Genomic DNA, 26,952 nt, shown 5'->3' on the forward strand with positions numbered 1-26,952 from the left:
TTCCATTTTTTTCAGCAGAAAACTGCAGAAATAAAGACAGGACTCCAGCAATGTCTTCCTGAATTTTGAACATTTATTTGTCATGGGCTTTTAATCAGAAATAGCACAAAAGAGGCCCAGAAGTCGCATGTTTCCAGAGGCTTATTGTTCAAACAGCATATTTCATGATATATTGATCAATTACCCAGTAAGACAGTCACATGCAGTAGCTGTGTCAAAGTTTGTATATATTCTTAGTATGATTATGGATAATTAAATTCTCAGCTCAAGTTGAGTTTCTCTAAAATTAGGAGTGATTAATGCCGTTGTTGAGAAATAATAAGTGTATTTTAATGAGAATCTATAAATGTACATAACCACTCAAAAAGATATATTCTAATGCCATTTTATTAAATATTCAAATATTACAACAAACATTTAAAAATGTGGGGCGTGTCATACAAAGAAACGTTAACGGAAAACGTATGAAAGACAAGTATAGTATAAATCAGGGGTCTCAAACTCGGCTGGGTGTATGGGCCGCACAGAGGAAAAAAAATAATTTGGGGGGGCCACATTCTTTACAGGACAAAGTGACATTTTTATTGGTACCATAATATATATATATTGGTATAATATATTTTATTATTTTTTACGCACCTTGGGATCACTGATTTTGAACATTTTCACTTGTTCATTATAGCAAACGTGCACATTCTTTGTTTAAATATAAACTTTCTTTTTTTTATATATATATATATATATATATATATATATATATATATATATATATATATATATATACATATATATATATATATATATATATATATATATATATATATATATATCATTCCTTTCTTGTAACTAAGTCTTACTATTAGCACTATATAGAAATTTTGACCAACATCTTTTAGTAATGTTCCCCATCTTGTTGATTTTGTTGTAACGTGCCCATCCTTGTCCCATTGTAGTATTATGCCCCATCCTAGTCCCCATCCCGCAGTAATGTGCTCATCCTTGTCCCCATCCTAAAGTAATGTTCCCCATCCTTGTCCCCCATTTTGTAGTAATGTGTTCATCCTTGTCCCCATGTTATAGTAATGTGTTCATCCTTGTCCCCTTGTAGCAATGTCCCCATCCTATAGTACTGTCCCCATTCCATAGTAAATTGCCCATCCTTTAGTAATGTGCCAACCTTGTCCCCACCCTATAGTAATGTCCCCAGCATTATCCCTATTCTATAGTAATGTTTCCCATCCTTGTCCCCTTGTAGTAATGTCCCTATCCTACAGTAATGTGCCCACCTTGTCCCCATCCTGTAGTACTGTGCCCATCCTAGTCCCCATCCTATAGTACTGTGCCCATCCTAGTCCCCATCCTATAGTACTGTGCCCATCCTAGTCCCCATCCTATAGTAATGTCCCCATCCTAGTCCCTATCCTATAGTAATGTGCCCATACTAGTCCCTATCCTATAGTAATGTGCCCATCCTAGTCCCTATCCTATAGTAATGTCCCCATACTATAGTAATAATGTCCCCATCCAATAGTATTGTGCCCATCCTTGTAATGTCCCAATCCTATAGTAATGTCCCCAGCCTTATCCCCATCTCATAGTAATGTGCGCACTTTGTCCCCATCCTGTAGTAATGGGTCAGCAGCTCCCCTCACCTTCCACAGACGCCGGAGTGAAGCTGAGGGGAGTGGTCTCCGGCCGCAGATCCACAGTGATTGGAGTGATCGGTCAGAAGGCCGGTCTCTCCAATCAGAGCTGGGGGCGGGTGAAACACAGGTCACTCAACTCCAGCCAATGATCAGTGCTACAGCTGCACTGATCTTGTCTGGATTTCAATGTTTCAGCGATTTTCCAGCGATAGGTCCGGGGAGGAGACACCACCCCTCCTGAGGACCCTCCTCCCCGAATCTAAGGTATTTGCAGAGATCGCCGGGGCTGCGATTTCGCCATAACGTACTGGGTACATCATGGGTCCTTAAGTACCAGGGAGCCATCACATACCCAGTACGTCATAGGTCGCTAAGGGGTTAACGTCCAACACACACACACACACACACACACACACACAAACCATTCTTCTCACCTGTCCCGCGCTCCCTCCGCTGCCTCATCTCTGCTTCGTGCGGCCCCTCAGGGTAGTTCGTGCGGCCCCCAGGCCCGTGCTCCTGTTCACTATCGCGGCAGGTGCAGTGTCACTGTGAGTGATTTATGTGAGATGATTGTATTGCCGGCGCGAGAGCGCAGCGCATGCAACACATTCATCTGACATAAAGTGCACACAGTGGCTGCGGCCCCTGCACCTGCCGCGATAGTGAACAGGGGCACGGGCCTGGGGGCCGCATGCGGCCCGCGGGCCGCATGTTTGAAACTCCTAGTATAAATGATCACTATTTTCTATGATAAATATTGTAGCTCTGCATTGGACATACAGCATAGACAAATTGATAAAATAAATTAAAAATGGTAATTTAATAGAATCAAATAGCATCACAGCAATTATAGGTGCAAATGTTAAGAGCAAACTTACCATCAGTATAAATAAAGGCTGATCAGAGAAATACGAAAGTACGTTTCGCCTTTAGCTTTCTCAGGGAGTTCAACTGAATGAGGATATGGATTCTATTTAAATCTATGTCCCAGCTAATGAACAATGTTTAATTAAATGAATATAGACAGCTGTGAAAAGGAATGAATGGGCCAATGTGCAGCTTACATCTCACATAGAGTACACCAGAGGTGATGTATGTGTTCCATCATGGAGCGCAGATCATAAATGCACCTGTAAATGTAGTGTGTTTGCTGGAAGATACATCACCGGATGAAGATGGCCAATCGTTCTACTCTGGAACGCGCGGCCATGTTGAGTGAATCAATGAGCCGCGTTGAATGTGGTGGGAATTGGAATGTGCACAGCGATACTGGTGCTTTCCAACATGGAATGCAACCAGTATAACAGGAGGGGACAAGATGGATACACAGTAACTGATACGTGTTCCACAATGGAACGCAGACGCCTAAAATGTCATTAAATAATGGACAGCACATTAAAAAGGGAAAATTAGAAAGGTGTGTAAGCAGTTGGCTACATACATGTGTAAGGATAGAAAGTATGTAAAAGACGAGTATAATGAGACAAGTTAATTACCGTATATAAACAATAAGTAATAGCTTGAGCATACACAAATGTACAAGTATTTAAAAATTATACCTATTTGTACAAGAATTATTTCATTTCAATTATGGAACATGCAAAATAGAAAGTGAGAAAATAAAGGGAAGTGAACATGTGCGAATGCAAGAACCAACATTATAAGTTGCATTTTGGTTATATACATACTTTTTTTTTTAATAGTAATCTCTAAAAACACTTGCAGCTGAAAGCAATAAATTGTCATCTTTTGTATCAGACCATGTATTGATAAGTTGGAATTCAAGAAGTGAGGTATTTGTTGGAAGGAGTTTTCATACGGGTATGTTTAAGGTTTTATCTGGAGATAAGACAATCTTGTACTTGTGGTACAAGAGGAATAGTTGAGGAAGAGAATGAAATCTGGACTTGGAACTAGGAGAATGATTAAAAAGGTTAGGGACAGATAGGTCTGTTGTTTGTAGCAATATGTGGCTCAATGGTATTGGAGATGAATTATATTGTCATAAGTAGTGATGGGTGGACCTGGACTGTAAAAGTCCAGATCCACGCGGATTCAAAATTACAGGGAGTGGAGGTCCAGGATGAGGTCTCATCAGTGTTGACAGTATCAGGCTGCTGATCCCCCGTTCCCCGTCAACGCCGCCATGTTCAGAGTACAACAGTGTAATCACTTGCTCTGCTCTGAACACTCAGTCTGCTAATTCACTGTACAGCCTCTGCAGGAGGCTTATACTGACACTAGATGGTAGCCCGATTCTAACGCATCGGGTATTCTAGAATTTATTGTGTAGTTAATGTATGAATTTTGTTATATATATATATATATATATATATATATATATATATATATATATATATATATATATATACATATATATATATATAGAGGTTGTTATGTGTAGTTACCAAGTGTTTGTGTAGGGCGCTGTAAATGTTCTGGGTGTTGTCTGGGTGTGGGTGTGTGTGCGAGCGGTGTTGTTTGTGTGTTGCATTGTGTGTGTTGCGTTGTTTGTGGAGCGCTGTGTGTCTGCAGCATTGTGTGTGTGTGTGTGGTGCTGTGTGTGTTGTGCGGGTGTGTGTGTGTTTTGGGAGGAGGTATGTTTTGTGCAGTGTGTGTGTGTGTGTTGGAGGAGTAGTCCTGGGGAGAGAGGAGTATAATAGGAGGAGTAGTCCTGGGGAGAGAGGAGTATAATAGGAGTAGTAGTCCTGGGGGACAGGAGTATAATAGGAGGAGTAGTCCTGGAGGTGAGGAGTATAATAAGAGGAGTAGTCCTGGGGGGAGAGGAGGATAATAGGAGGAGTAGTCCTGGAGGTGAGGAGGATAATAGGAGTAGTAGTCCTGGGGGGAGAGGCATATAGTAGGAGGAGTAGTCCTGGGGGAGGGGAGTATAATAGGAGGAGTAGTCCTGGGGAGAGAGGAGGATAATAGGAGGAGTATTCCTGGGGGGAGAGGAGGATAATAGCAGGAGTAGTCCTGGGGGGGAGGAGTCTAATAAGAGGAGTAGTCCTGGGGGAGAGGAGTATAATAGGTAGAGTAGTCCTGAAGGGGAGGTGTATAAATTGGTGGAGTAGTCCTGAAGGGGAGGTGTATAAATTGGTGGAGTAGTCCTGAAGGGGAGGTGTATAATAGGTGGAGTAGTCCTGGGAAGAGGTGTATAGGTGCCCAATGTGTGCGGGGGCGTGGCCGAGCGGGCACAGTGTGTGGGGGCGTGGCCAAGCGGGCACAGTGTGTGGGGGGCGTGGCCGAGTAAGCACAGTGTGCGGGAGGCGTGGCCGAGTGGGCACAGTGTGTAAGGGGCGTGGCCGAGCAGGCACAGTGTGCGGGGGCGTGGCCGAGCGGTCACAGTGTGCGGGGGGGCATGGCCCAGCGGGCACAGTGTGCGGGGGCGTGGCCGAGCGAGCACAGTGTGCGGGGAGCATGGCCAAGCGGGCACAGTGTGCAGGGGCATGGCCAAGCAGGCACAGTGTGCAGGGGCGTGGCCGAGCGGGCACAGTGTGCAGGGGCGTGGCCGAGCGGGCACAGTGTGCGGGGGAGCGTGGCAGAGCGGGCAAAGTGTGTGGGGGGCGTGGCCGGGCCGAGTGGCCAATGTGTGCGGGGGCGTGGCCAGGCCGAGCGGCCAATGCGTGCAAGGGGCGGGACGGGCCAAGCCGAGCGGCCACTGCGACGGTTGTCACTGTAATGACGTCATTTTGGAGCAAGACAGACAGACAGAATAAGGCAATTATATATATAGATAACAGACCATGCCTCTAATGCCCAACATGTAATTCCCCCAGAGCCATGTATCTAATGTTCATCATGTGATACCCCCAGAGCCATGTGTCTAATGCCCACCATTTGTGATATGCCCCAAGCTATGTATTTAATGCCCACTATTTGTGATACGCCCCATAGACATGTATCTAATGCCCATCACATTACACCACTGCTCCGATAGAATTCGGCAGAGCGGTGTCACACATTACACTACTCCTCCCATAGAAGTAAAAACAATGGGTTACATTACGCCACTGCTCCCATAGAAGTGGACTGAGTGGGGATCACACTACACTACTGCTCCCATAGAAGTGAGCAGAGCAGTGTCACACATTACACCACTGGTCCCATAGAAGTGGACAGAACGATGTCACACATTACACTACTGCTCCCATAGAAGTGGATGGAGCAGAGGTCACACATTAAATACTCTAGATTCTGCGGATCTAGTCCCATCCTTTGTGATCCACCCCAGTGAACCCTATATCTAATCCCAGAGCTTGTTATACTCCGCCTATCTAATCACAGCACTTGATATAATCTGTGTAACTAACCCCAACACATATAAAGGCCCTGTCACACTAAGCAACATCGCTAGCAACATCGCTGCTAACGAACAACTTTTGTGACGTTGCTAGCGATGTTGCTGTGTGTGACATCCAGCAACAACCTGGCCCCTGCTGTGAGGTCGTTGGTTGTTGCTGAATGTCCTGGGCCATTTTTTAGTTGTTGCTATCCCGCTGTGAAGCACAGATCGCTGTGTGTGACAGCGAGACAGCAACAACTAAATGTGCAGGCAGCAGGAGCCGGCTTCTGCGGAGGCTGGTAACCAATGTAAACATCGGGTAACCAAGAAGCCCTGTCCTTGGTTACCCGATATTTATCTTTGTTACCAGCCTCAGCCGCTCTCACTGTCAGTGCCGGCTCCTGCTCTGTGCACATGTAGCTGCAGGACACATCGGGTTAATTAACTCGATGTGTGCTGTAGCTAGGAGAGCAAGGAGCCAGCGCTAAGCAGTGTGCGCTGCTCCCTGCTCTGTGCACATGTAGCTGCAGCACACATCGGGTAATTAACCCGATGTGTGCTGTTTACTAGGAGAGCAGGGAGCCAGCGCTCAGTGTGCGCTGCTCCCTGCTCTCTGCACGTGTGGCTGGTCACTGGTTGCTGGTGAGCTCACCAGCAACTCGTGTAGCGACGCTCCAGCGATCCCTGCCAGGTCAGGTTGCTGGTGGGATCGCTGGAGCGTCGCAGTGTGACATCTCACCAGCAACCTCCTAGCAACTTACCAGCGATCCCTATCGTTGTTGGGATCGCTGGTAAGTTGCTTAGTGTGACTGGACCTTAACAGTGAGCAGCAACAACTAACAGAATCTGCACTGCCAGATGTTCTCTGTAAACACTTCCACATGTTAATATCACTTTGCAGTCACCAACAAAATGGCTCCCACTGTGATCCTAAAATTCATCCTCGCTTATCCTTTTGCAAATGCACATAAGGTGAGGAGAGAAGTGATATCACATGTGATCAAATCCCACCCATATTTACTGCAGTTGTAATGCAAGCTAGTTGTACACAAGGTGCTCATGGCAAATTTCAGTGTTTTAAAATGAAAAATATCAAAACTTTATACGTTATTTTTCATATTTTACACTATTAAAAACCATTGCTAATATTTAAAAAAATAAAAAAAAAACATTAATACTTTACATTTTTTTCGCTGAATTTTGTTTGGGGGAATGGCACCTTTCCTTTAGAGAGTTTGAAAGGTGTTGGATACAGTTGTAGGAGAACTCAATGTCATACACATCGTTTAAGGTCACCACTTTGGATGTGCTGTGAATCAAATTTTTTTAGCAAACTTTTTCAAAGCTAGCAAAATCGAATTTCAAAATATTCACTCATCTCTAACTGGTTTTGGTAAACAATTATGGCCAGGTGTAATGTGTCATGTGGTGTTGTTCATCTCAGCTATATTTATTTAATTTTAAGACCTTCTAAGGATCAGATATTTTTTTTATTAGGACCTGAAACGAAACGTTGCGTTTCAATTTGCATGACCCTATCCAGCGGCCTTGTCAGTAATCTGAGGCTGCTGGACTATAGCCTTGTTAACCACCATCTACCTACCAGAATGTGCGGTTCTTTATTTGCTCAGCTGGCTCACCACGTCGTTACGTGTGTCACACCGCAACAATGACATTGCACCTGGCCGCCTACTCTGAAGAGTAGTCATGGATGGTTCGGGTAAGAGACGGTTCACAGGGCTCCCTTACCATAGCCACAGATTATGCATGTGGCACAGGACCAGATGCTGTGAATCAATTCTCGCCATCTCTATGTCTAATAGGTAAAACCACAGAATGCAAAAAGGCCATATTAAGTTTCTGTCATGGCTGTATATCCATTCAGAAATGAGATTATGTTCAGTTCAGGCCACAAGTGCAAACTGAAACTTGTAAATTTGATTTGAAAAAAATGCTATTCATTTATGAAAGAGTAAAAGTGGTTGAATTCTGTAAATTCTGAATACAGAGAGTGATACACAAAACATATATAATAAACACGAAAATTTTGAAATATTTGTTTTTTGGGTGAAATTTCAGGATGATCCTATACTCTATATAGGATTATAGGTGCACTCTATATAGGTTCACTCTATAATGTAACCTTCTCTTATCTTTTGAATGCACATATCCAACTGTTTCAATGTTTCAGTACTTTTTGCATAACTTGCTGTTCTCAATGAGCTTAATGGCAAAATTCACAATAGGTGTTTGATCCATAAATCACCCAATACATTTCAGGGTTCAATTAGAATTGGTATTTAAACAGTCCTCATCCTGCTGTTCACATATTGACATTCCAAGACCAAGACGACACCTACAATTGATCAACAGTACCTCACGAGGCTTCAAGCAGGATATTCTCAGACGGAAGTGGCCACTGAACTTAGAGTGTCACAGAATGTCATCAGCAGGTTGCAACAGTGACTGGAAGTATTGCAGAAAGGCATAGAAGTGCATGTCCTTTGGCAACATCCCACACTGAGGACCTCTTCATTGTGAACAATGCTTTTTGGAAATGGATAATAAATTTCACGCATCTCGAGGCACATTTAAGAGAAGTGAGAGGCACCTAGGTGTCACGCCAGACCATTCAAAACTGTTTACATCAGCATGCTCTGCGTGGTAGATGACCTGCAATGGTATCTGACCACATCACTAGGCACATGTGTCATCGTCTTGCATGAGCCAGGGAGTATCTGTGCTGGACGAGAATACAGTGGGCCTCAAAGCTGTTCACTGATGAAATCTTCTTTACGCTGAGCAGAAATGATGGCCGCCAACGATGTTGTTGACGTCAAGGAGAGCGCTATGAATCAGCCACTGATGTCACCAAAAGAGCCTTTAGTGGTGGTGGAGGTGTTACAGTGTGGGCAGGTATAGCACAGTGACAAGGCACTACTACTTGAATAACATCATTAATCAGGTAATTGTGCCTCTGCATGAACAACACAAGCTTAATTTCATCTTCATAGATAACAATGCTCCACTTCATCGATGTCCCATCATTAGGGAATGGCTGTTGGAGACTGAGGTACCTCTAATGGAGGCCTGTACTTTCTCCAGCCCTGAATCCCATAGAAAACCTATGGAATTAGCTGAGTCGCCATGTAGACACACTTAACTCTGTACCCCAGAACCTTGATCTCAGGGCCGCCTTTCAAGAAGAGTGGGATGCCATGCCTCAGCATAAAATAACTCCATTTGTGAACAGCATGAGACATCATTGTCAAGCTGTAATTGATGCTCAAGGCCACATGACAAATTATTGAGACATTGACATTGTTTTTTTTGGGGTGGGGGCATTTGTTTCAATAAATTAATTAGGATGAGGAAATCACCATTGCATGCCTCTAGTTAAATGCCCTACTTTCATGATAAAATGTAGCGTGAGCTTTTTACATTTGCTATAAACTTCACCCGAAAGCCAAATATCCCTAACTTTTTGTGATTATATATTGAGCAAGTGTGTATGTGTGTGTGTGTGTGTATATATATATATATATATATATATATATATGTATATATACACACAGTGGGGAAGATGCTTTTTTAATCCACTGCTGATCTTGCAAGTTTCCCTCCTACAAAGAATGGGGAGGGCTGTCATTTTTATCGTAGGTACACTTCAATTGTGACGGGCAGAGTAAACAAAAAATCCAGAAAATCAGATTTGTAATTATTTTAAATAATTAATATGCCAGATGAACACAAAGGCACAGAAAGAGACAAGGCAGGTGGAATGCATAAACATCTTCATAGACTTAGATTTTCCGCCTGAGCTCAGACAGTGCATGAAATGACCACGTACTACATGATCTCAGTGTACTCCAGTGCAGATATCAAAACCAATTCAATTAGAACGGGAGTATTAAAGCAGAATAAACCAAAGAAAAAACTCCTAAAAATGATTATTTTATTAATATTAGTATTAAAATCGTTATATATAAAAGCTGAATCGCTTCTAGTATCTGAGTATTATAGATCAGTCACGTAAAGGTGAGTGTGGAAGGTTGAGACGACTAGTGGGGTTAGTGATGGTAGTCTCTTAGCTATAGGTAACCCAGCTAGATAGTTATAGTTTAGAGGTAGTCATCCTATAATTAGGGAATAGGGGGTTATCTCTCCCTCCCTTATTGCCTACCTACCAGCGGAGGTGCACCATAAGGTTTTGGGTACCCCCCGCTCCTCGTCGTCTCCCCCTAGTCTCTCCCTGCAACCTACCAGTTGCCAAGGAGGCACCCACCACCAAGAAGAGATAATTAGTGCCAGTTGTCACAGGTCAAGTATATTTGTTTTACTTGGATTGCCATAAATATGACAGCCAAAGAAACTGCACAGGCAAAGTTAGGGATATTTGGCTTTCGGGTGAAGTTTATAGCAAATGTAAAAAGCTCACGCTACATTTTATCATGAAAGTAGGGCATTTAACTAGAGGCATGCAATGGTGATTTCCTCATCCTAATTAATTTATTGAAACAAATGCCCCCACCCCAAAAAAAACAATGTCAATGTCTCAATAATTTGTCATGTGGCCTTGAGCATCAATTACAGCTTGACAATGATGTCTCATGCTGTTCACAAATGGAGTTATTTTATGCTGAGGTATGGCATCCCACTCTTCTTGAAAGGCGGCCCTGAGATCAAGGTTCTGGGGTACAGAGTTAAGTGTGTCTACATGGCGACTCAGCTAATTCCATAGGTTTTCTACTACCATCACGAACCCCACTAGTCGTCTCAACCTTCCACACTCACCTTTATGTGACTGATCTATAATACTCAGATACTAGAAGCGATTCAGCTTTTATATATAACGATTTTAATACTAATATTAATAAAATAATCATTTTTAGGAGTTTTTTCTTTGGTTTATTCTACTCCAGTGCAGAACCTGCTTAAGGAAAAGGTAGTAGTAAAAAGTGTAATAAAAAATGATGACATAGAAAACCCTGAACACCGTATTATGCATAATGATCACACACATACTGTTCTCTGTGTTTTCTTCCATACCTTATACCTGGGCCGCTCTTTTCAGCTGTAACCTTTTTACTCTGTGCAGTCAATCTGACCTGCCTTCTGTGGGTCCATCAAAGATTCTTCGACATTTATCTGGCATTTTAATTGACACTAAATGAAGCACATTTTTTTTCTATTTATTGTAGAGCCATCTCTCAGTATCACTATTGGTGACTTACCATGAGCATTGCTAAATGTCTACTATTAGAATTGCCCTTAGCATCGATAATATCATAGCTTCCTTTATGCCAATACTTGGTGACATGTAGGATGGCTGTACAACTCCTATTTCAGAAAAAATAATGATTGAAGATGATATGATAATGATGATGCTGAAAATCTTATGCTAATAGCAAGATTTTTTTTTTCTCAGGTGCACAAAGTACGGGGCATCATGCCATTTGGAGAGGGTGGCATCTGTCATTAACATTTAAAAAAAAAATACATTACTGAGTAACTGAATTAAACAGTGTTTCCAATTACAAATCTTTTTCATTAGCATTCTCATTTGCACCGGGCTGGCATTTCAGATCGAGTTAAAAATAAACACAACTGATTTATTGATTCTCCCCTGCACAATAAATAGCCGCACACTTATTGCTCTTTGCTAATTCTAAATGTTGATATCATTGCCAGGTCTGTAGTGCCATCCCAGATAATTACAAAAATTACACTTCTGCTGCCCTGACTGCCACAATTAGAGGGAATCAGTCAGCCGGTTTTTGCTATGTAATCTGACAGCAGCATGATGTAGAAGCAGAAGCTCTGATTCCTACGATGGCTCACTTAGTTTACTGGATGCAGCAGTTTTGAGAGAATTAAAGTGTTCTCTGCTGCAGATTTACGAAAGATTAGAATGTTGAGCTCTCTGTAACCCCGCCCACAACATTAAGTGTCAGCTTTCTGTGTACAAAGTGTATTGACAGAGAGCTGCTAATCAGTGCTGAGAGCATTGATGAACCAGACAGTCAGATAGTGATAATCTCCTGCTGATTAAATACTGAATTTACTGAAACAAACACACAGCCAAGAAAGTGACGAATCACTGGAATCTGGGTCTCTGTCACTACATCATGCTGCTCTCAGAACACAAAGTAAAAACCTGCTGACAGAGTACCTTTAATGGGCAGATAGTAATATTATTAGTAAATGGAACTGTGTCCTTAAAACCCATTTGGGCCATGATTACCAGGTTCCAGAATTTCACAACTATACTACTTACAAAATACCTGAAAAATAGTACATGTGTATAAAACCAGACGTTATTAAAGAGGTATTAAGCTCCTCTAGTGATTGGGTATGGTTATCAGATGTGTGGAGATTTTACTTTTCAGCATTGCTGCAGATCCACTGTATAAAAGGACCACGGTACCCCCCTAACCCCATCATCAAGAGCACATGTAACTGTAATTTGGCCTGTACGTGTATGTCCATCACATAGCTAGGACATATATTCAATGTGGTCCCCGGCCGTTTTTTCACGCCCTGCTCCAGGTGATTGATAGGTTTCCCGCTATGTTCAGTACACACATGGGAGAGACCTGATAATCACCTGTAGCAGGTGGAGAGAAACTGTCTGTGGGCTGAGCTGGACTAGTCCGTTTCTGCCTATAGTCCCCAACCTTTCAAATTATGTTTTCGCTGTAATGCCAGAAGAACTGTATAAAACAGCAGCACAAGACCATCGGGTGATACTTTTGGGTATAAGATAAGAAATAGGAAGGTGCTCACTGTAGTGGGTTGTGTACAGGCACAACTCCTGTAAACACCTGAAAATATCATCTCAGAACATAACATACCTGGATACCGTTGTTAGGTAGTTAGGCTCTTATTCATGGTGCCCAAGGCAGCTTAAATCTAGTGACAGGTTCCTTTAAGTATGTATGAATAAGAATGCCTTGTGAATTGCATATTACTGTATGTTCCAGTGGAGGTTGAGTGTTTTGTAAATTATATTTATTAGTGATATTATCCCTGGTACATTTGATACAACTGATTTGACAGAATGTCTAGCAAATAACTATTTTAAACCTTATTCTCTGGCTTCAGCATTTTCTCAAGTTTTCCAAATTTTAATTTAGTTTTCTTCATATGTTATGTGTATGTTATGTATATGTTTGAAATAAATACACATGTTCACATATGACAAGTAATACAAGATATGTGCTTTAAAGAATATTATCTGGATAAATCCATATCTTGCTGAGTCGACCTTTATCAATTATGTATCTCATGCTTGTGGAAAGGAAATGTATCTGTAGAATACAATTGTGTCTATATTAATTATTTATTATATACATCTTTGTTAACCCCCTTCACCCCCAAGCCAGGTTTCAACTTCCTGCGTTTATATATGAAAGTATAAAACTGTTACAAAAAAAGTGAAAAAGTCACAATTTTTGAACTTTATGCCCAGTTAGCTATGTCACACAAAACAGTTACCAAACAACCTTTTCCACATGTCTACTTTACATCAGCATCAAGTTTGAGAGATATATTTTTTTCCTTAGGAAGTTAGAAGGGTTAAAAGTTTATTAGCAATTGTTCACTTTTGCCAAAAAATTAACAAAACCAATTTTTTGGTGGCCATATCACATTTGAAGTGACTTTGAGGAGCCTATATGAGAAAAAATACCCAAGAGGGACACCATTCTAATAACCGCATCCCTCACCCTGCTCAAAACCATATTCAAGAAGTTTATTAACTATTTAGGTGTTTCACAAGAACAAAGCAATGTGGAAAGAAAAAATGAAAATGTTACTTTTTCCCACAAAAATCTTGCTTTAGCCCCAATTTTTCATTCTCACAAGGGTAACAGGATAAAAAGAACAAAACAATATGTTTTGCAATTTCTCGCAAGTTTACCAATACCCTATATGTGGTGGAAAACTATTGATTGGGCGCATGGCAGGCCTCGGAAGGGAGGAACACCTTTAGATTTTTGGAAGTCAAAATTGGCTGAAATAGATAGCGAACGCCATATTGCGTTTGCAGAGCCTCTGATGTGCCTAAATTGTTCAAACACCTCACAAGTCACCCATTTTGGAAACTAGACCATGCAAGGAATTTATCTAGAGGTGTGGTGAGCACCTTGAACCCCCAGGTGCTTCACAGAATTTTATTACGTTGAGCTGTGAAAATAAAAAAAATACATTTTTACCACAAAATTGTTAGTTCAATCCGATAGCTTTTTTTTCACAAGGGTAACAGGAAGAAATGCACCATACAATTTATTGTGCAATGTCTCATGAGTACATCTATACCTCACATGTGGTGGAAACCAACTGTTTGGGCAAATGGAGATACAATTTTACTATAAAAATGTTGCTTTAACCATATTTTTTATTTTCACAAGAGAAACAGGAGAAAGTGCGCCACACAATTTGTTGTGCAATTTCTCCTGAGTACATCGATACCCCATATGTGGTGGAAAACTAATGATTGGGCGCACGGCAGGGCTCTAAAGGAAAAAAATGCTATTTTACTTTTGGAACAAAAAAAAGGCTGGAATCATTAGCGAATGCCATGTCGCATTTGGAGAACCCCTGATGTGCCTTAAGAATAGAACCTCCCTCCCGCAAGTAACAGAGTTTTGGAAACTAGTCCCCTCAAGGAACTGTTTAGCCACAAGGCAAGACTCGGTAAAGGAGTGCTATTTGACTCTTTGACACAATAGTTTGCAGACTCCATATACAGAACCCCTTAGTGCCAGATGAGCAGAATCCCCCCCTCTAGTGACCCTACTTTGGAAATTATATCCCTCTGGAAATTTATGTACAGTGTAATGATAATTTTGACTCCATGGGTGTTTCCCAGAAACAAGCATCATTTGATGATGCTGAGTGAAAATTGCAAATCTGCCATTGTAGTGTCCATATATTGCAGTGTCCAGTAAATTTTAGTCCAATGCATTGCACCCAGCTCATGCTACTGGAGACATGCACCCTGTAAATTAAGCAGGCTCTCATTGCTAAAGAAATACCAATCATGTGGATGCTGAATGTGGTATTTGCACACTGGGGCTCAGAAGGGAGGTGGGCATTTGAATTTGGGAGCGCAGAATTCTATGGATGTCTTTTGGGAGGGTGAGGAGCCATAGTGCTTTTCTAGAGCCTTTGTGTCACCAGTAACATGACAGATGACGGACCTGAGTTGGGACTTGTTTTGTTTGTGAAGTGAGTTAAAGTTTTTATTGGGAATATTTTACTTTACATTTTGGATCACATTTACCCTGTGCTCTAAGCTGAGCAGTTGCATTGTGGATTTCATATAAATCTCAGAATAACATGATTCAGATAAAACCTGAGGGATCCATTCACTATAATGAGGCAACAGAGACACTCTGGACTCTGTCTGCCCTCTGTTCAGTGGTGCCCTTCTTTTCAGAGGTGTGCAAAACTGTGGCTGACCATGCTTTTACACATGCTTAAAAAGATGAACACCGCCAGATCACAGGCCAGACAGAGTTCAAAATGACTCGCTCTGCCTTTATTAAAAGCATTAATTTATTGGTGACATTGTCTGAATTACGTATTTCAGAGATTTAAACCGAAACCCACATGTAAACACTCAAGGTAGAGTGCAGGATAAATGTGAGCTGAACTTTTCTGCTCTGATCTTTGGGAGGTAGAATGAACAAATCTACAGAAGGTCAAGAATTGGTTCTATTTATTTTTTACAATGTGCGGCATAAATGATTAGACAGCTTTATTCTTCAGTTCGGTGTGATTACAGCAATACCAGATTTATGTATTTTTTTTACTTTGGACTATCACACACTAAAAAATACATAAATAATAAATTTTACATCTCCATAGCTATAATTTTTCTATATTTCTGCCGACAGAGTCATGTGAGGGCATCTTTTTTTGTGCAGCAAGTTGACATTTCTATTGCTACCATTTTTAGGCACATAACATTTTTTGATTGCTTTATATTCCAATTTTTGGTAGATTTGTTTTTATGGGGGGATGGGGGGAATTTATGCCATTTACCGTGCGGTAAAAGTGATGAAATTCTTATTCTTCGGGTCAGTACGATTACAGCGATATCACATTTATATCTTTTTTTTTTTTCCATTTTACACATTAAAAACTACTTTATTGAAAAAAGTGTTTTGTTGCAATGCTGTATTCTAAGAGCTATAGCTTTTTTATTTCTCAATTGATTAAGCTTTTGTTTTTGCGTGACAAGATGACGTTTCAGCTATACAATTTTTATTTAAATGTGACTGTTAGATCATATTTTATTTTATTCCATAATTTTTTATACGTTGTTTTTTTTAATTTTGTTATGAAGTTCACTGAAGGGGTTAAATAGTGTTACCATTTTATAGATATGATCATTCCGGACCTAGCAATGCCAAATATGTGTACTTTTTTGTTTATTTTTTTACATAAATACTTAAGTATTTATTGATGATATATATTTTTTGTTCCTTTTTTTTTTTGTTCATTTGTTGTTTGTTCTTTGTTTTAAATTATTTTTAAAAAAATACGTTTACAAAATATTGAAAGTTTTTTGTTTTTTTTTTCCTTTTCTTAGTCCCTCTCCCTCTATGAGACTTTAACTTTTATTACTCTGATCACTAGTATAATCTATTGCAGTGCACAAGCATTGCAATGGATTATACCTGTCAGTGGTACACTGACAGAAGCCTTTTAGACCATGCTTCTGTGTGTACAAGGGAAGACATACCATTGGTTAACCTGTGCAGTCAAAAAGGGGCTCAAGATGTAAGGGGGCCCACTTCTGCCTCAAAAGCAGGTGATACTATGCATTATGATGAGCTATTGGACTGCAAAGGGCCCATATATTGTTCTTACAGAGGAGAATCTTCTGTTGGTGGATGTCCCAGTATATACCTGTGTTCCATTGGTGGCTGCAAGATGTGAGCTGATTTCGAAGGGGAGTAAACATGATCTGTCTTTCATTTGCTGCACTACGTTTTCTTGGCCAACCATTGTATCTACTACAGTCCTCAGCGTTGTCCGTTTGTGAAATCAATAATGCAATACCATCAGGAAGCTATCTGATTGGCTGCAAATTTATTCTGTAACAGGATAGCAATGTCAAACATACAGCCAATGTCATTAAGAACTAGATTCAGTGTAAAGAAGAACAAATAGTCCTAGAATTGATGCCCCCCACAGAGCCCTGCTCTCATAATCATTAAGTCTGTTTGGGATTACATGCAGTGCCCTGAAAAAGTATTCATGCCCTGTGAACTTTTCCACCATTAACGCTAAGGGAAATTATACAATGGTTTTCTTAGTATTTTTAGGAGTTCAGCTAAAACATTAAATCTGCAATGCATTGTACCTTTATTGGAATCCACCCGAGGAAGGAAAAACATGATTAGAATGAGAAGATTGGTATTACTCAAATAACTGTAATTGGTAAATCAAGGTATGGCACAAACAAATATATTTGTTTTTTCATAGATGGAATTGGCTGTGGCTCCACTGTGCAGAAGAGTTGCTGACCTTGGAAGATCATACAGGCTTTTGAGATCCTTCAGGTCAGTATCTGCTTTGAAGCATAACTGTTATTTGACAAGAACTTGCAGCAAAATGTCTGAGTATGCCTCTAGCTCCTCTATCCCTCTCCCCTCTTCATAGAACTTTATCAGCACCAACTGTAATCTCCTTGGTAGAGAAAGGAGATTGCCATTTCAAAGTAGACCACGCTACTGTAGAGGAAGCAATTCCAGGATGGAAATACTAATGGAAATAGTAATTTCATAGTTTTTATTTTAACGCATTTTGATTTCGCACCAAGCATTTTTTAACACAGAAATTACATAAAACAATCAATGTGACGGAAGGCGGGGGGTGTAAATACTAAGGAAAGCACATCAACACTCAGAGGAGATTAACATTTACTCACTTATATAGCGCTATTAATTCCACAGCGCTTTACAGACATGATCATCACTGTCCCATTGGGGCTCACAATCTACATTCCCTATCAGTATGTCTTTAGAGTGTGGGAGGAAACCGCAGGAAACCCAGCAAACGCAAAGAGAAGATACAAACGTTTTGCATTGTTAAAATACTAATATTGGTATAAAAAAATCAAAATATAGAGTTAAGACATAAAACATGACAAGAAGGAAGCAATCATGTTTAAAGTGAATATTTACAGATTGCAGTAAAACGAATTCAAATAGAGCAAATAATGACTTGTTTTTTTCATCAGTAGGTAGCGATCGTACTGAAACTATGTGGCTTAGCAGTGTCAATCATCAGTGACCACACTAACTACATAGCTATGAAATTATTTATTGACTATTGGATAGTTATTGTTACTTCAGAATAATAATCTGTAATAGATATTCGTGTGACCAATAGTACAAAGTATTAGACGTTATCCATGCTCTCGTTTAAAAAAAATCTGGATCTGGAACAGAATCCACCCCTATATAAGTCTATGGGGATCAGAATCCGGAGATTAAAAATGGTGGTAGAAGGGATAAGGGAATGGGAGCAAGCATGCTGTACTTACCAAGGCTTCGGCATGGCTGTGCTCCCAGGCCTCGCATTCACTTCCTGGGCCGCTATTTACAGTCAGATGCGTCCCCACCATGAGTGTCAGCATGTCAGCTGACTGCATCCAATTTTTTCTCTATGGCAGGATGCATTATCATCTTGATAAATGATTTCATCATCCCCAAACATCCTTTCCATTGATGGAATAAGAAAAGTGTCCAAAATTTCAATGTAAACATGGGCATTTATTGAAGATGTAATGACAGCCATCTCCCCAGTGCCTTTACCCGACATGCAGTCCCATATCAGCAATGACTGTAGAAATGTACATGTTCTCTTCAGGTCGTCGTCTTTTTATTGTTTAGCTTTTCTGTATGTAAATCCCATTTCCTTTAGGCGGTTTCTTACAGTTCGGTCACAGACATTAACTCTAGTTTCTTCTCATTCGTTCCCCATTTGTTTTGTTGTGCGTTTCCTGCTTTGGAGACATATTGCTTTAAGTTTCCTGTCTTGATGCTTTGATATCTACCTTGGTCTACCAGTATGCTTGCTTTTAACAACCTTGCCATGTTGTTTGTATTTGGTCCATATTTTAGACACAGCTGACTGTGAACAACTAACAAATTTTACAACATTGCGTGATGATTTACCTCCTTATAAGAGTTTGATAATCCTCTCCTTTGTTTCAATTGACATCTCTCGTGTTTTAGCCGTGATTCATGTCAGTCCACTTGGTGCAACAGCTCTCCAAGGTGGGATCACTCCTTGTTAGATGCAGACTAACGAGCAGATCTTATTTGATGCAGGTGTTATTTTTGGGAATAAAAATTTACAGTGTGATTCCATAATTTTTTCCTCATAATTGAGTGATTCCATAACTTTCTTCCCCTGTTTGGTCTTGAAAAGTTACCGTTACTGGCTAGCACATTATGTTTTCATGATTTTTTTAGTGTTTCTTAAAGCCAGAAAGTTGACATTGAAATTACTTTACTTTTGTTTAAAAAAAAAAAACAGATCACAGACCTGGCACAAAACTAAACAACTGAATGAACATCCTCAGAGCCAGGTGATTCCATAATTTTTGCCATGGGTTGTATATCTGATGGTCTATAAGATACACCCCCCTATTGGCCTCCAAAATTTTTGGGGAAAAGTGAGTTTTATAGTCCGAAAAATATATAGTTACCTAGGCTGACAACCTCCATGTGAAATCAACATTTGGCAGCCAGCTTGTTAACATTCTGAACACTGCACTGTAAAGCCTACAGTCTGTTCAGTATTTGGGACACTAGGCACGGATATATTACTGAAAGCGTTATTTTAAGCATTTTTGATTTTTCCTTTCCAACAGTCTCTAATGAGCCATTTTTTATTCATTTTGACTCATTATATTCCGTTAGATGCATGGAAATCTTAGACGTATTAGAAGAAAAGCTAAAAATGGAGGCAATGTACAATTATAGCACAATTACTCTGTTTTGTTAGTAGCAATCTTCACGTTGTCGCTGCTTCAACAAGACTATTTATTTCAAGGATCAGCTTTCATTTCTGAAGAAAATACATATTTAACTTGTCCAAAAATGGCATTTACCATCAGCTGAGGAGCAGGTTCATGAAAAGCTTCTCCAGTGTGGTCATGTCCACTAATTCAGTACTTCATGAGTCACATCAGTTCATTCTTGGGTGGATGGGATCGTAAGCATTGTATTAGAATAAAAAATGATTTAGGCACAGTCGGGGATGCATGATCCATCCAGCTATGAAATTCCTTATACAATAGTCCAGTGCTGCATGTGTGTTGTAATGCATATGGAACAGTCTTTGGTAGGCTTTTCAAATAGCCGAATACATAAATCATTTCCGCTGCTATATTCCACATGTAGAGTAAATTATATACAGTATAAGTGTGGGATATAATGTACAACAATTTGCTGGTATGTGCAGTAAATGCAAATATTCTGCAGTCTACACATCAGACTATGTACAGTGCTCAGCATAAATAAGTACACCCCCGTTGAAAAGTAAGATTTGAATCAACATCTCGCTGAACATACGAACAGCTTCCAAATTTTTTACAAGACTGAGATTCATAGAACATTTTTTAACCTATGGCGTGAAAGTAAGGTTAATAATATAACTTTCATTACAAAATCTTCAGTTTTACTCAAATTGTTTGGTGCATAAAGGAATACACCCCACATCAAAACAACTTCATCTAGGATTTTGTATGACCGCCATGATTTTTAAGAACAGCACCAAGTCTTGGAATAAACAAGTTGGGGACATATTGCCACATCTATCTTATTCCATTCTTCATGAATGACCTCTTATAGAGCCTGGATGGTGGATGGAGGATTCGTATATGTATGTGTATATATTTATTTGCGTACTTTACTCCTTTTTTTGCGTTTTGTTCTAGGCCTTTACTATTTCAGACCAGCGAGCATATTGCAAACAGTGCTTCTGTAGGAGACATAATTCCTTACAGTGTCATTCTCCAGTTTCTCTTCACCCGGGCTCCCCAAGAGTTGAAATCCCCCTATCAGGTAAAATGCATGTTCCATATAGCATTGTGTACTTTCAAGACAAAACTGCCTGGTATTAGAGGTTTATTTTGCATGCTTTGCACATTATACATGTAAAATTTATACATTGTGAAATCATAGGTGCACTCGCAAATAAGATTTTTATGTAACATTGGTCTCCTGACATCCAAGACAGAATATTTCATACTCTGAAAACATTGTACACCTCTGAAACGCTGATATATAGACAGATGCCATAGAAACCAACAATTGTTACACTTTTGCATAAGGAATCAATTTGTGTCTCCCATGACCATTGTTCTCTGGGTACACACGTACAATTGTAAACTTTATGGCTGCGCAAGATGCAAGGAAGACACAGGGATTAGATTTTATTTCCTCAGTTAAGGAATATTGTTTTACTTACATGCAGACAGGACAAATTTACAGATTTTGAACCATTATTTTTTTTTCTACAGACCTTCATCTACTAAGAGAGAAATATGTGAGATATTCTTTTTAATTTTATTTTAATTACAGTGGGTCATGAAGGATGATAAATGTGGCGCCTCTTTAAGACACTTGGTTAAATATACACCAAATATACAGTACAGACCAAAAGTTTGGAGACACCTTCTCATTCAAAGAGTTTTCTTTTTTATTCATGACTCTGAAAATTGTAGATTCACATTGAAGGTATCAAAACTATGAATAAATACATGGAATGAAATACTTAACAAAAAAGTGTGAAACAACTGAAAATATGTCTTAAATTCTAGGTTCTTCAAAGTAGCCACCTTTTGCTTTGATTACTGCTTTGCACACTCTTGGCATTCTCTTGATGAGCTTCAAGAGGTAGTCACTGGAAAAGGTCTTCCATCAGTCTTGAAGGAGTTCTCAGAGATGCTTAGCACTTGTTGGCCCTTTTGCCTTCACTCTGCGGTCCAGCTCACCCCAAACCATCTCGATTGGGTTCAGGTCTTGTGACTGTAAAGGCCAGGTCATCTGGCGTAGCACCGCATCACTCTCCTTCTTATTCAAATAGCCCTTACACAGTCTGGAGGTGTGTTTGGGGTCATTGTCCTGTTGAAAAGTAAATGATGGTCCAACTAAACGCAAACCGGATCGAATAGCATACCGCTGCAAGATGCTGTGGTAGCCATGCTGGTTCAGTATGCCTTCAATTTTGAATAAATCCCCAACAGTGTCAGTAGCAAAGCACTGCCACACCGTTACACCTCCTCCTCCATGCTTCATGGTGGGAACCATAAATGTAGAGTCCATCCGTTCACCTTTTCTGCGTCGCACAAAGACACGGTGGTTGGATCCAAAGATCTCAAATTTTGACTCATCAGACCAAAAAAACAGATTTCCACTGGTCTAATCTCCATTCCTTGTGTTCTTTAGCCCAAACAAGTCTCTTCTGCTTGTTGCCTGTCCTTAGCAGTGGTTTCCTAACAGCTATTTTACCATGAAGGCCTGCTGCACAAAGTCTGCTCTTAACAGTTGTTCTAGAGATGTGTCTGCTGCTAGAACTGTGTGTGGCATTGACCTGGTCTCTAATTTGAGCTGCTGTTAACCTGCGATTTCTGAGGCTGGTGACTCGGATAAACTTATCCTCCGCAGCAGAGGTGAATTTTGGTCTTACTTTCCTGGGGCGGTCCTCATGTGAGCCATTTTCTTTGTAGCGTTTGATGGTTTTTGCCACTGCACTTGGGAAGACGTTCAAAGTTTTCCCAATTTTTTGGACTGACTGACCTTCATTTCTTAAAGTAGCTGCTTTTTTCTTGCCATAATACAAATTTTAACAGTGTATTCAGTAGGACTATCAGCTGTGTATCCACCAGACTTCTGCACAACACAACTGATGGTCCCAACCTCATTTATAAGGCAAGAAATCCCACTTATTAAACCTGACAGGGCACACCTGTGAAGTGAAAACCATTTCCGGTGACTACCTCTTGAAGCTCATGAAGAGAATGCCAAGAGTGTGCAAAGCAGTAATCAAAGCAAAAGTTGGCTACTTTGAAAACCTAAAATATAACGATATTTTCAGTTGTTTCACACTTTTTTGTTAAGTATTTCATTCCACAAGTGTTAATTCATAGTTTTGATGCCTTCAATGTGAATCTACATTTTTCAGAGTCATGAAAATAAAGAAAACTCTTTGAATGAGAAGATGTGTCCAAACCTTTGGTCTGTACTGTATAGTCCAAAATCTGGGACACAATTTTGATGCACAGTGCCACTTCTCAAACTGCCCATAATTTAATTCCCTATTACCTCTAAACCATGCCCCTGTCAAGCAAAGCACAAAAAGTATGTAAAATATATAATGAAGCTGGTCTAAGGCTTGTACAACAGTTTCTTATTGTGATCATCACGATTATCTTGCTATGTATACAGTTTATTTATCACCTGATCAACGAGCAAAATGCCCATCAGGTAAAATTATCTTTTATGCAGCGGAAAAGATCATTGTTTTCGGCGGTGCATCATTCTGGGTAAACTGGACTCACACTGTCGAGATGTATGGCTGCCTATGTGCACTGCGTAATTTAGCATCATTTATTTTGGTCTGTTTGTGTAAACAGGCTGTCACATAGCCGGCAACTGGAAAAAAGATAAGTCTTTGCTTACTTTGTGCTTTAACCACAGATTGTCAGTGTATTTTGTATTTTCTAATGGACGTGCTACTTTCCAATAGGACATGACAAGGGAGTGAATTTTTAATCTGGGATCCCATTCCTGGGCCGAGGGTTTCTGCTGTCTAACAGCTATCATTCCCCACTACTATCAGAAATAGAGTGAGGAAAATACCGATATCATTGCTTACTACTCTTGAATAGAGTTGATGGAATCCGCCAAAATCTGGGACCGGCGGATCCCTGCCGGATTGAAAATAAAATTCGGATCCGCTTCGGATTCCGGTGCTCATATGAGTCTATGGGGACCAGAATCCGGAGATTAAAAACGTTTGTGGAGGGGATAGGGGTGCAAGGAGCACGCACTGTATTCTCACCACGTCTGTGTCATGGCAGCACACTCCTTCCAGGTCACACGTTTCCCTTCCGGAGCCAAAAATTAAATATTCATTGTTTCGCCCGCCCACGGCGCGTGTAATTGGTTGCAACTAGATGCGCCCCCTCCCTGAGTGGCAGCGTGTCAGCTGACTGTAACCAATCACATGAGGCAGGACGGCCAGTGGGTGGGGAAAGCAGTGCAAGTGTCTGCGGGTCAGTATGGTGAACGGGTATGTCTTTCAGAAACACATGCACGTTCCGGTCAGAAGTGTGTGGCTGTGCTGGTGATGTCAGACTCGTACAAGTCTGACATGACATCAGCCGTCACAGCCTGTGCTCTCTGAGCATGATCGTGCATGTACACAGAAACACATGCATGCTCCTGTCAGAAGTGTGCACGATTGTGCTGGTGATGCGGCTTTTTTTTTATTATTATTATTATTTAAATAAATAATTTAAAAAAAAAAACGACACACAGTCCCCCCTAATTTTCATCGTCAGCCATGATAATGCTGGCTGGGGGCTGGTAGTCTCAGTCCGCAGCTGCCCGTTATTGCCGCATCGATTTGTTGTGACAATCCTGGTGCAATACCGACTCTTCTCGATTGCCCTGGTGCCGTGGCAATCGAGGTAATGAGGGGTTAATAGCAGCACACAGCTGCTACTAAGCCCTATGTTAGTAATGACACAGGCATCTATGAGATACCTGCATCACATTAACCTGTACATAAATGTAAATAAACACAGACACAGAGAAAAATCCTTTATTTGGAATAAAGTACAAAACACACACGCTCCTTCACCACTTTATTAACCCCCAACACACTGCAGGTATGGCGTAATCCACACAAGGTCCCACAACGCTTCAGCTCTGCTACGTAGCCAGCGGCCATAGAGCATGACCGCTGGCTGTGCAGACAATGGCAGGCGGATACTGTCACAGGCTGGGGGCGCGTCTGCCTGCAACCAATCACAGACAAGAGGATGGTCGGTGGGCTGGGAAAACACGGAAAGCTGTTTGTATACGATACACAGTACAGGAAGTGAATGCGCAATCCGGAAGCAGTGTGACGCCATGACACCAAGTCTTGGTAAGTATGAAACGCTTTTTTATTTGTGTTTTTCTTTATTTTTCAATTATTTTTCCCAGTTTCGTATCATGCACCCGGAATTCCCGATCCAGATCTGGCACCCGGAAATCCTTAAAACCGCACGGATCTGGACTTTTACAGTTCTGATCCGCTCAGCCCTACTCTTGAGCCAAAGTGATATTTCGGTGGTCACCTGCAGGTCACTGTTTACAGGATGCAAGTGAAGATGTCATGATGTTTGCACATGCCATGTAAACTATTGACTACCCTCAGCTGTGATGCCAAGAAGTATGGCCTGTGACTTTTTCTTAATAAAGACAATTTAATGTGGCTCTTGAAATATTAAAAAAAAAAGAGAGAGAGAAGGATGATTAATCAGATTAATGCTTATAAATATTGCTTTGCACAGAGATCTAGAGTACTTCTGATTGAGCTGCATTTCTGTGTTTTGTTCTCTAGAGGGCTGAATGGTCGATTGCTCGTTTTTCCCAATGGCTGGATGATCACCCATCTGAGAAGGACAGGCTGGTTCTAATAAGGTAAAAAAAATACTACAGAAGAATTAGCACACCATAAGCAACTTAGTCATGGGCAACAATTTGTATTTTTTTCTTGGCCATGATAATTCGGGCTAGATTCTGTGAGCTATGATACAGAGTTGTCCCTTCTCCCAAGGAAGCCAATTACATTTTCAAATTAGGGTTTGACATGAAATTGCATTTGTCACAATATTCCAAGTGTATAAATTCCTAAAAATTCAGCACCTTACGATACTCATATGATAAAAGCAGAAGAGTGTCAACAACTATATACATTTCAAATAGGACTTGGATAAAAAAAAAATCTTACAGAAAGAGAAACAGCCTTTCCAATGCACTAGCAGTATGCAGCAGGCCCCCATGATAAAGGTGGGGCAGCAAAATGCTGATGAAGACCGCTGGCAAACCTACCAATTCATAAAGGGGTGGCTGCGTAGTATTAAAAATGTACTGATGAAGTTTGCATAGGGCACCAGTCACACAGTGTCGGGTTTACAGCCTATTGATGACACCCACCTTGTTGTGAATGTCAGTTATGCTTTTTGCTGCTGTGAGGCTCCCTCTTGTGGCCAGGAATGGTTTGGACAAAGACCAGGTGTGCTGGAGCAATGGGCGTTTCCATTGCGAACTCTCTGCCTATTTGAGCTTTTGCTTCATGGTTGTCTGGGCCGGTTATCTTTTGTTCTGTAGTTCACCAGCCTTTTCATCTTGCTCCAGACCACATCTACCCCAGATAAGTGCTTGGTTCTTTCTCAAGTTGTTTTGTTCTTTTGTTCTTATCTGGGTTGTCAATTATTGTGGTTATTGTCAGTTTATTTGCATGCAGGAATCTTCCCTCTCTGTTGCTTAGCTGGGAAGCTCCCTGCAGCTATGTTTGGAGTTTTTGCTCCTATAAGTCCATGTGTTTGCTGCTTCTTGAATTTGTAATTGTTCCTGTTTTCTGTTCATTGGTTTGGCAAGAGCGCCTGATATAGGACGGAGTGCAGATCGTGGGATCTCAGGACCTTTTTGTACTATCAGGTATTTGGGTTTTTGTAGGGTTTTTCTCTGGCCACCATTAGCCTCTTTCCTATCCTTTCCTATTTAGTTAGTGGGGCCTCACCTTTGCTAATCCTATCATCCATCTGTGTATTGTATTTTCCTATATCACCGTAGTCTTTGAATGTGGGGGGCTTGCTATACCTTTTGCGGTCTATTTCTGAGGCAGAGAGTTATTCATCCTTCCTTTCTTTAGGATAGCTAGTTCTCCGACTGGGTTCGCGGTGTATAGGATGTTAGTTCACCCCTCAGCTACTTC

At 40.7% G+C, this 26,952-nt stretch overlaps 1 protein-coding gene across 1 annotated transcript in view; it reads left to right on the forward strand.

The window, feature by feature from the left end:
- COG5 (component of oligomeric golgi complex 5) overlaps positions 1-26,952 on the forward strand; it is a 664,814-nt gene that overhangs the window by 595,450 nt on the left and 42,412 nt on the right. Inside the window, exons 16-18 of the mRNA XM_075343478.1 lie at positions 17,431-17,507; positions 20,897-21,023; positions 25,576-25,655. Of these exons, the coding sequence (XP_075199593.1) occupies positions 17,431-17,507; positions 20,897-21,023; positions 25,576-25,655 (284 nt within the window). The remainder of the gene's footprint in view (positions 1-17,430; positions 17,508-20,896; positions 21,024-25,575; positions 25,656-26,952) is intronic.

Source organism: Anomaloglossus baeobatrachus, chromosome 4 (assembly GCF_048569485.1).
Source record: "Anomaloglossus baeobatrachus isolate aAnoBae1 chromosome 4, aAnoBae1.hap1, whole genome shotgun sequence".
In the NCBI taxonomy this organism is placed as follows: Eukaryota; Metazoa; Chordata; class Amphibia; order Anura; family Aromobatidae; genus Anomaloglossus; species Anomaloglossus baeobatrachus.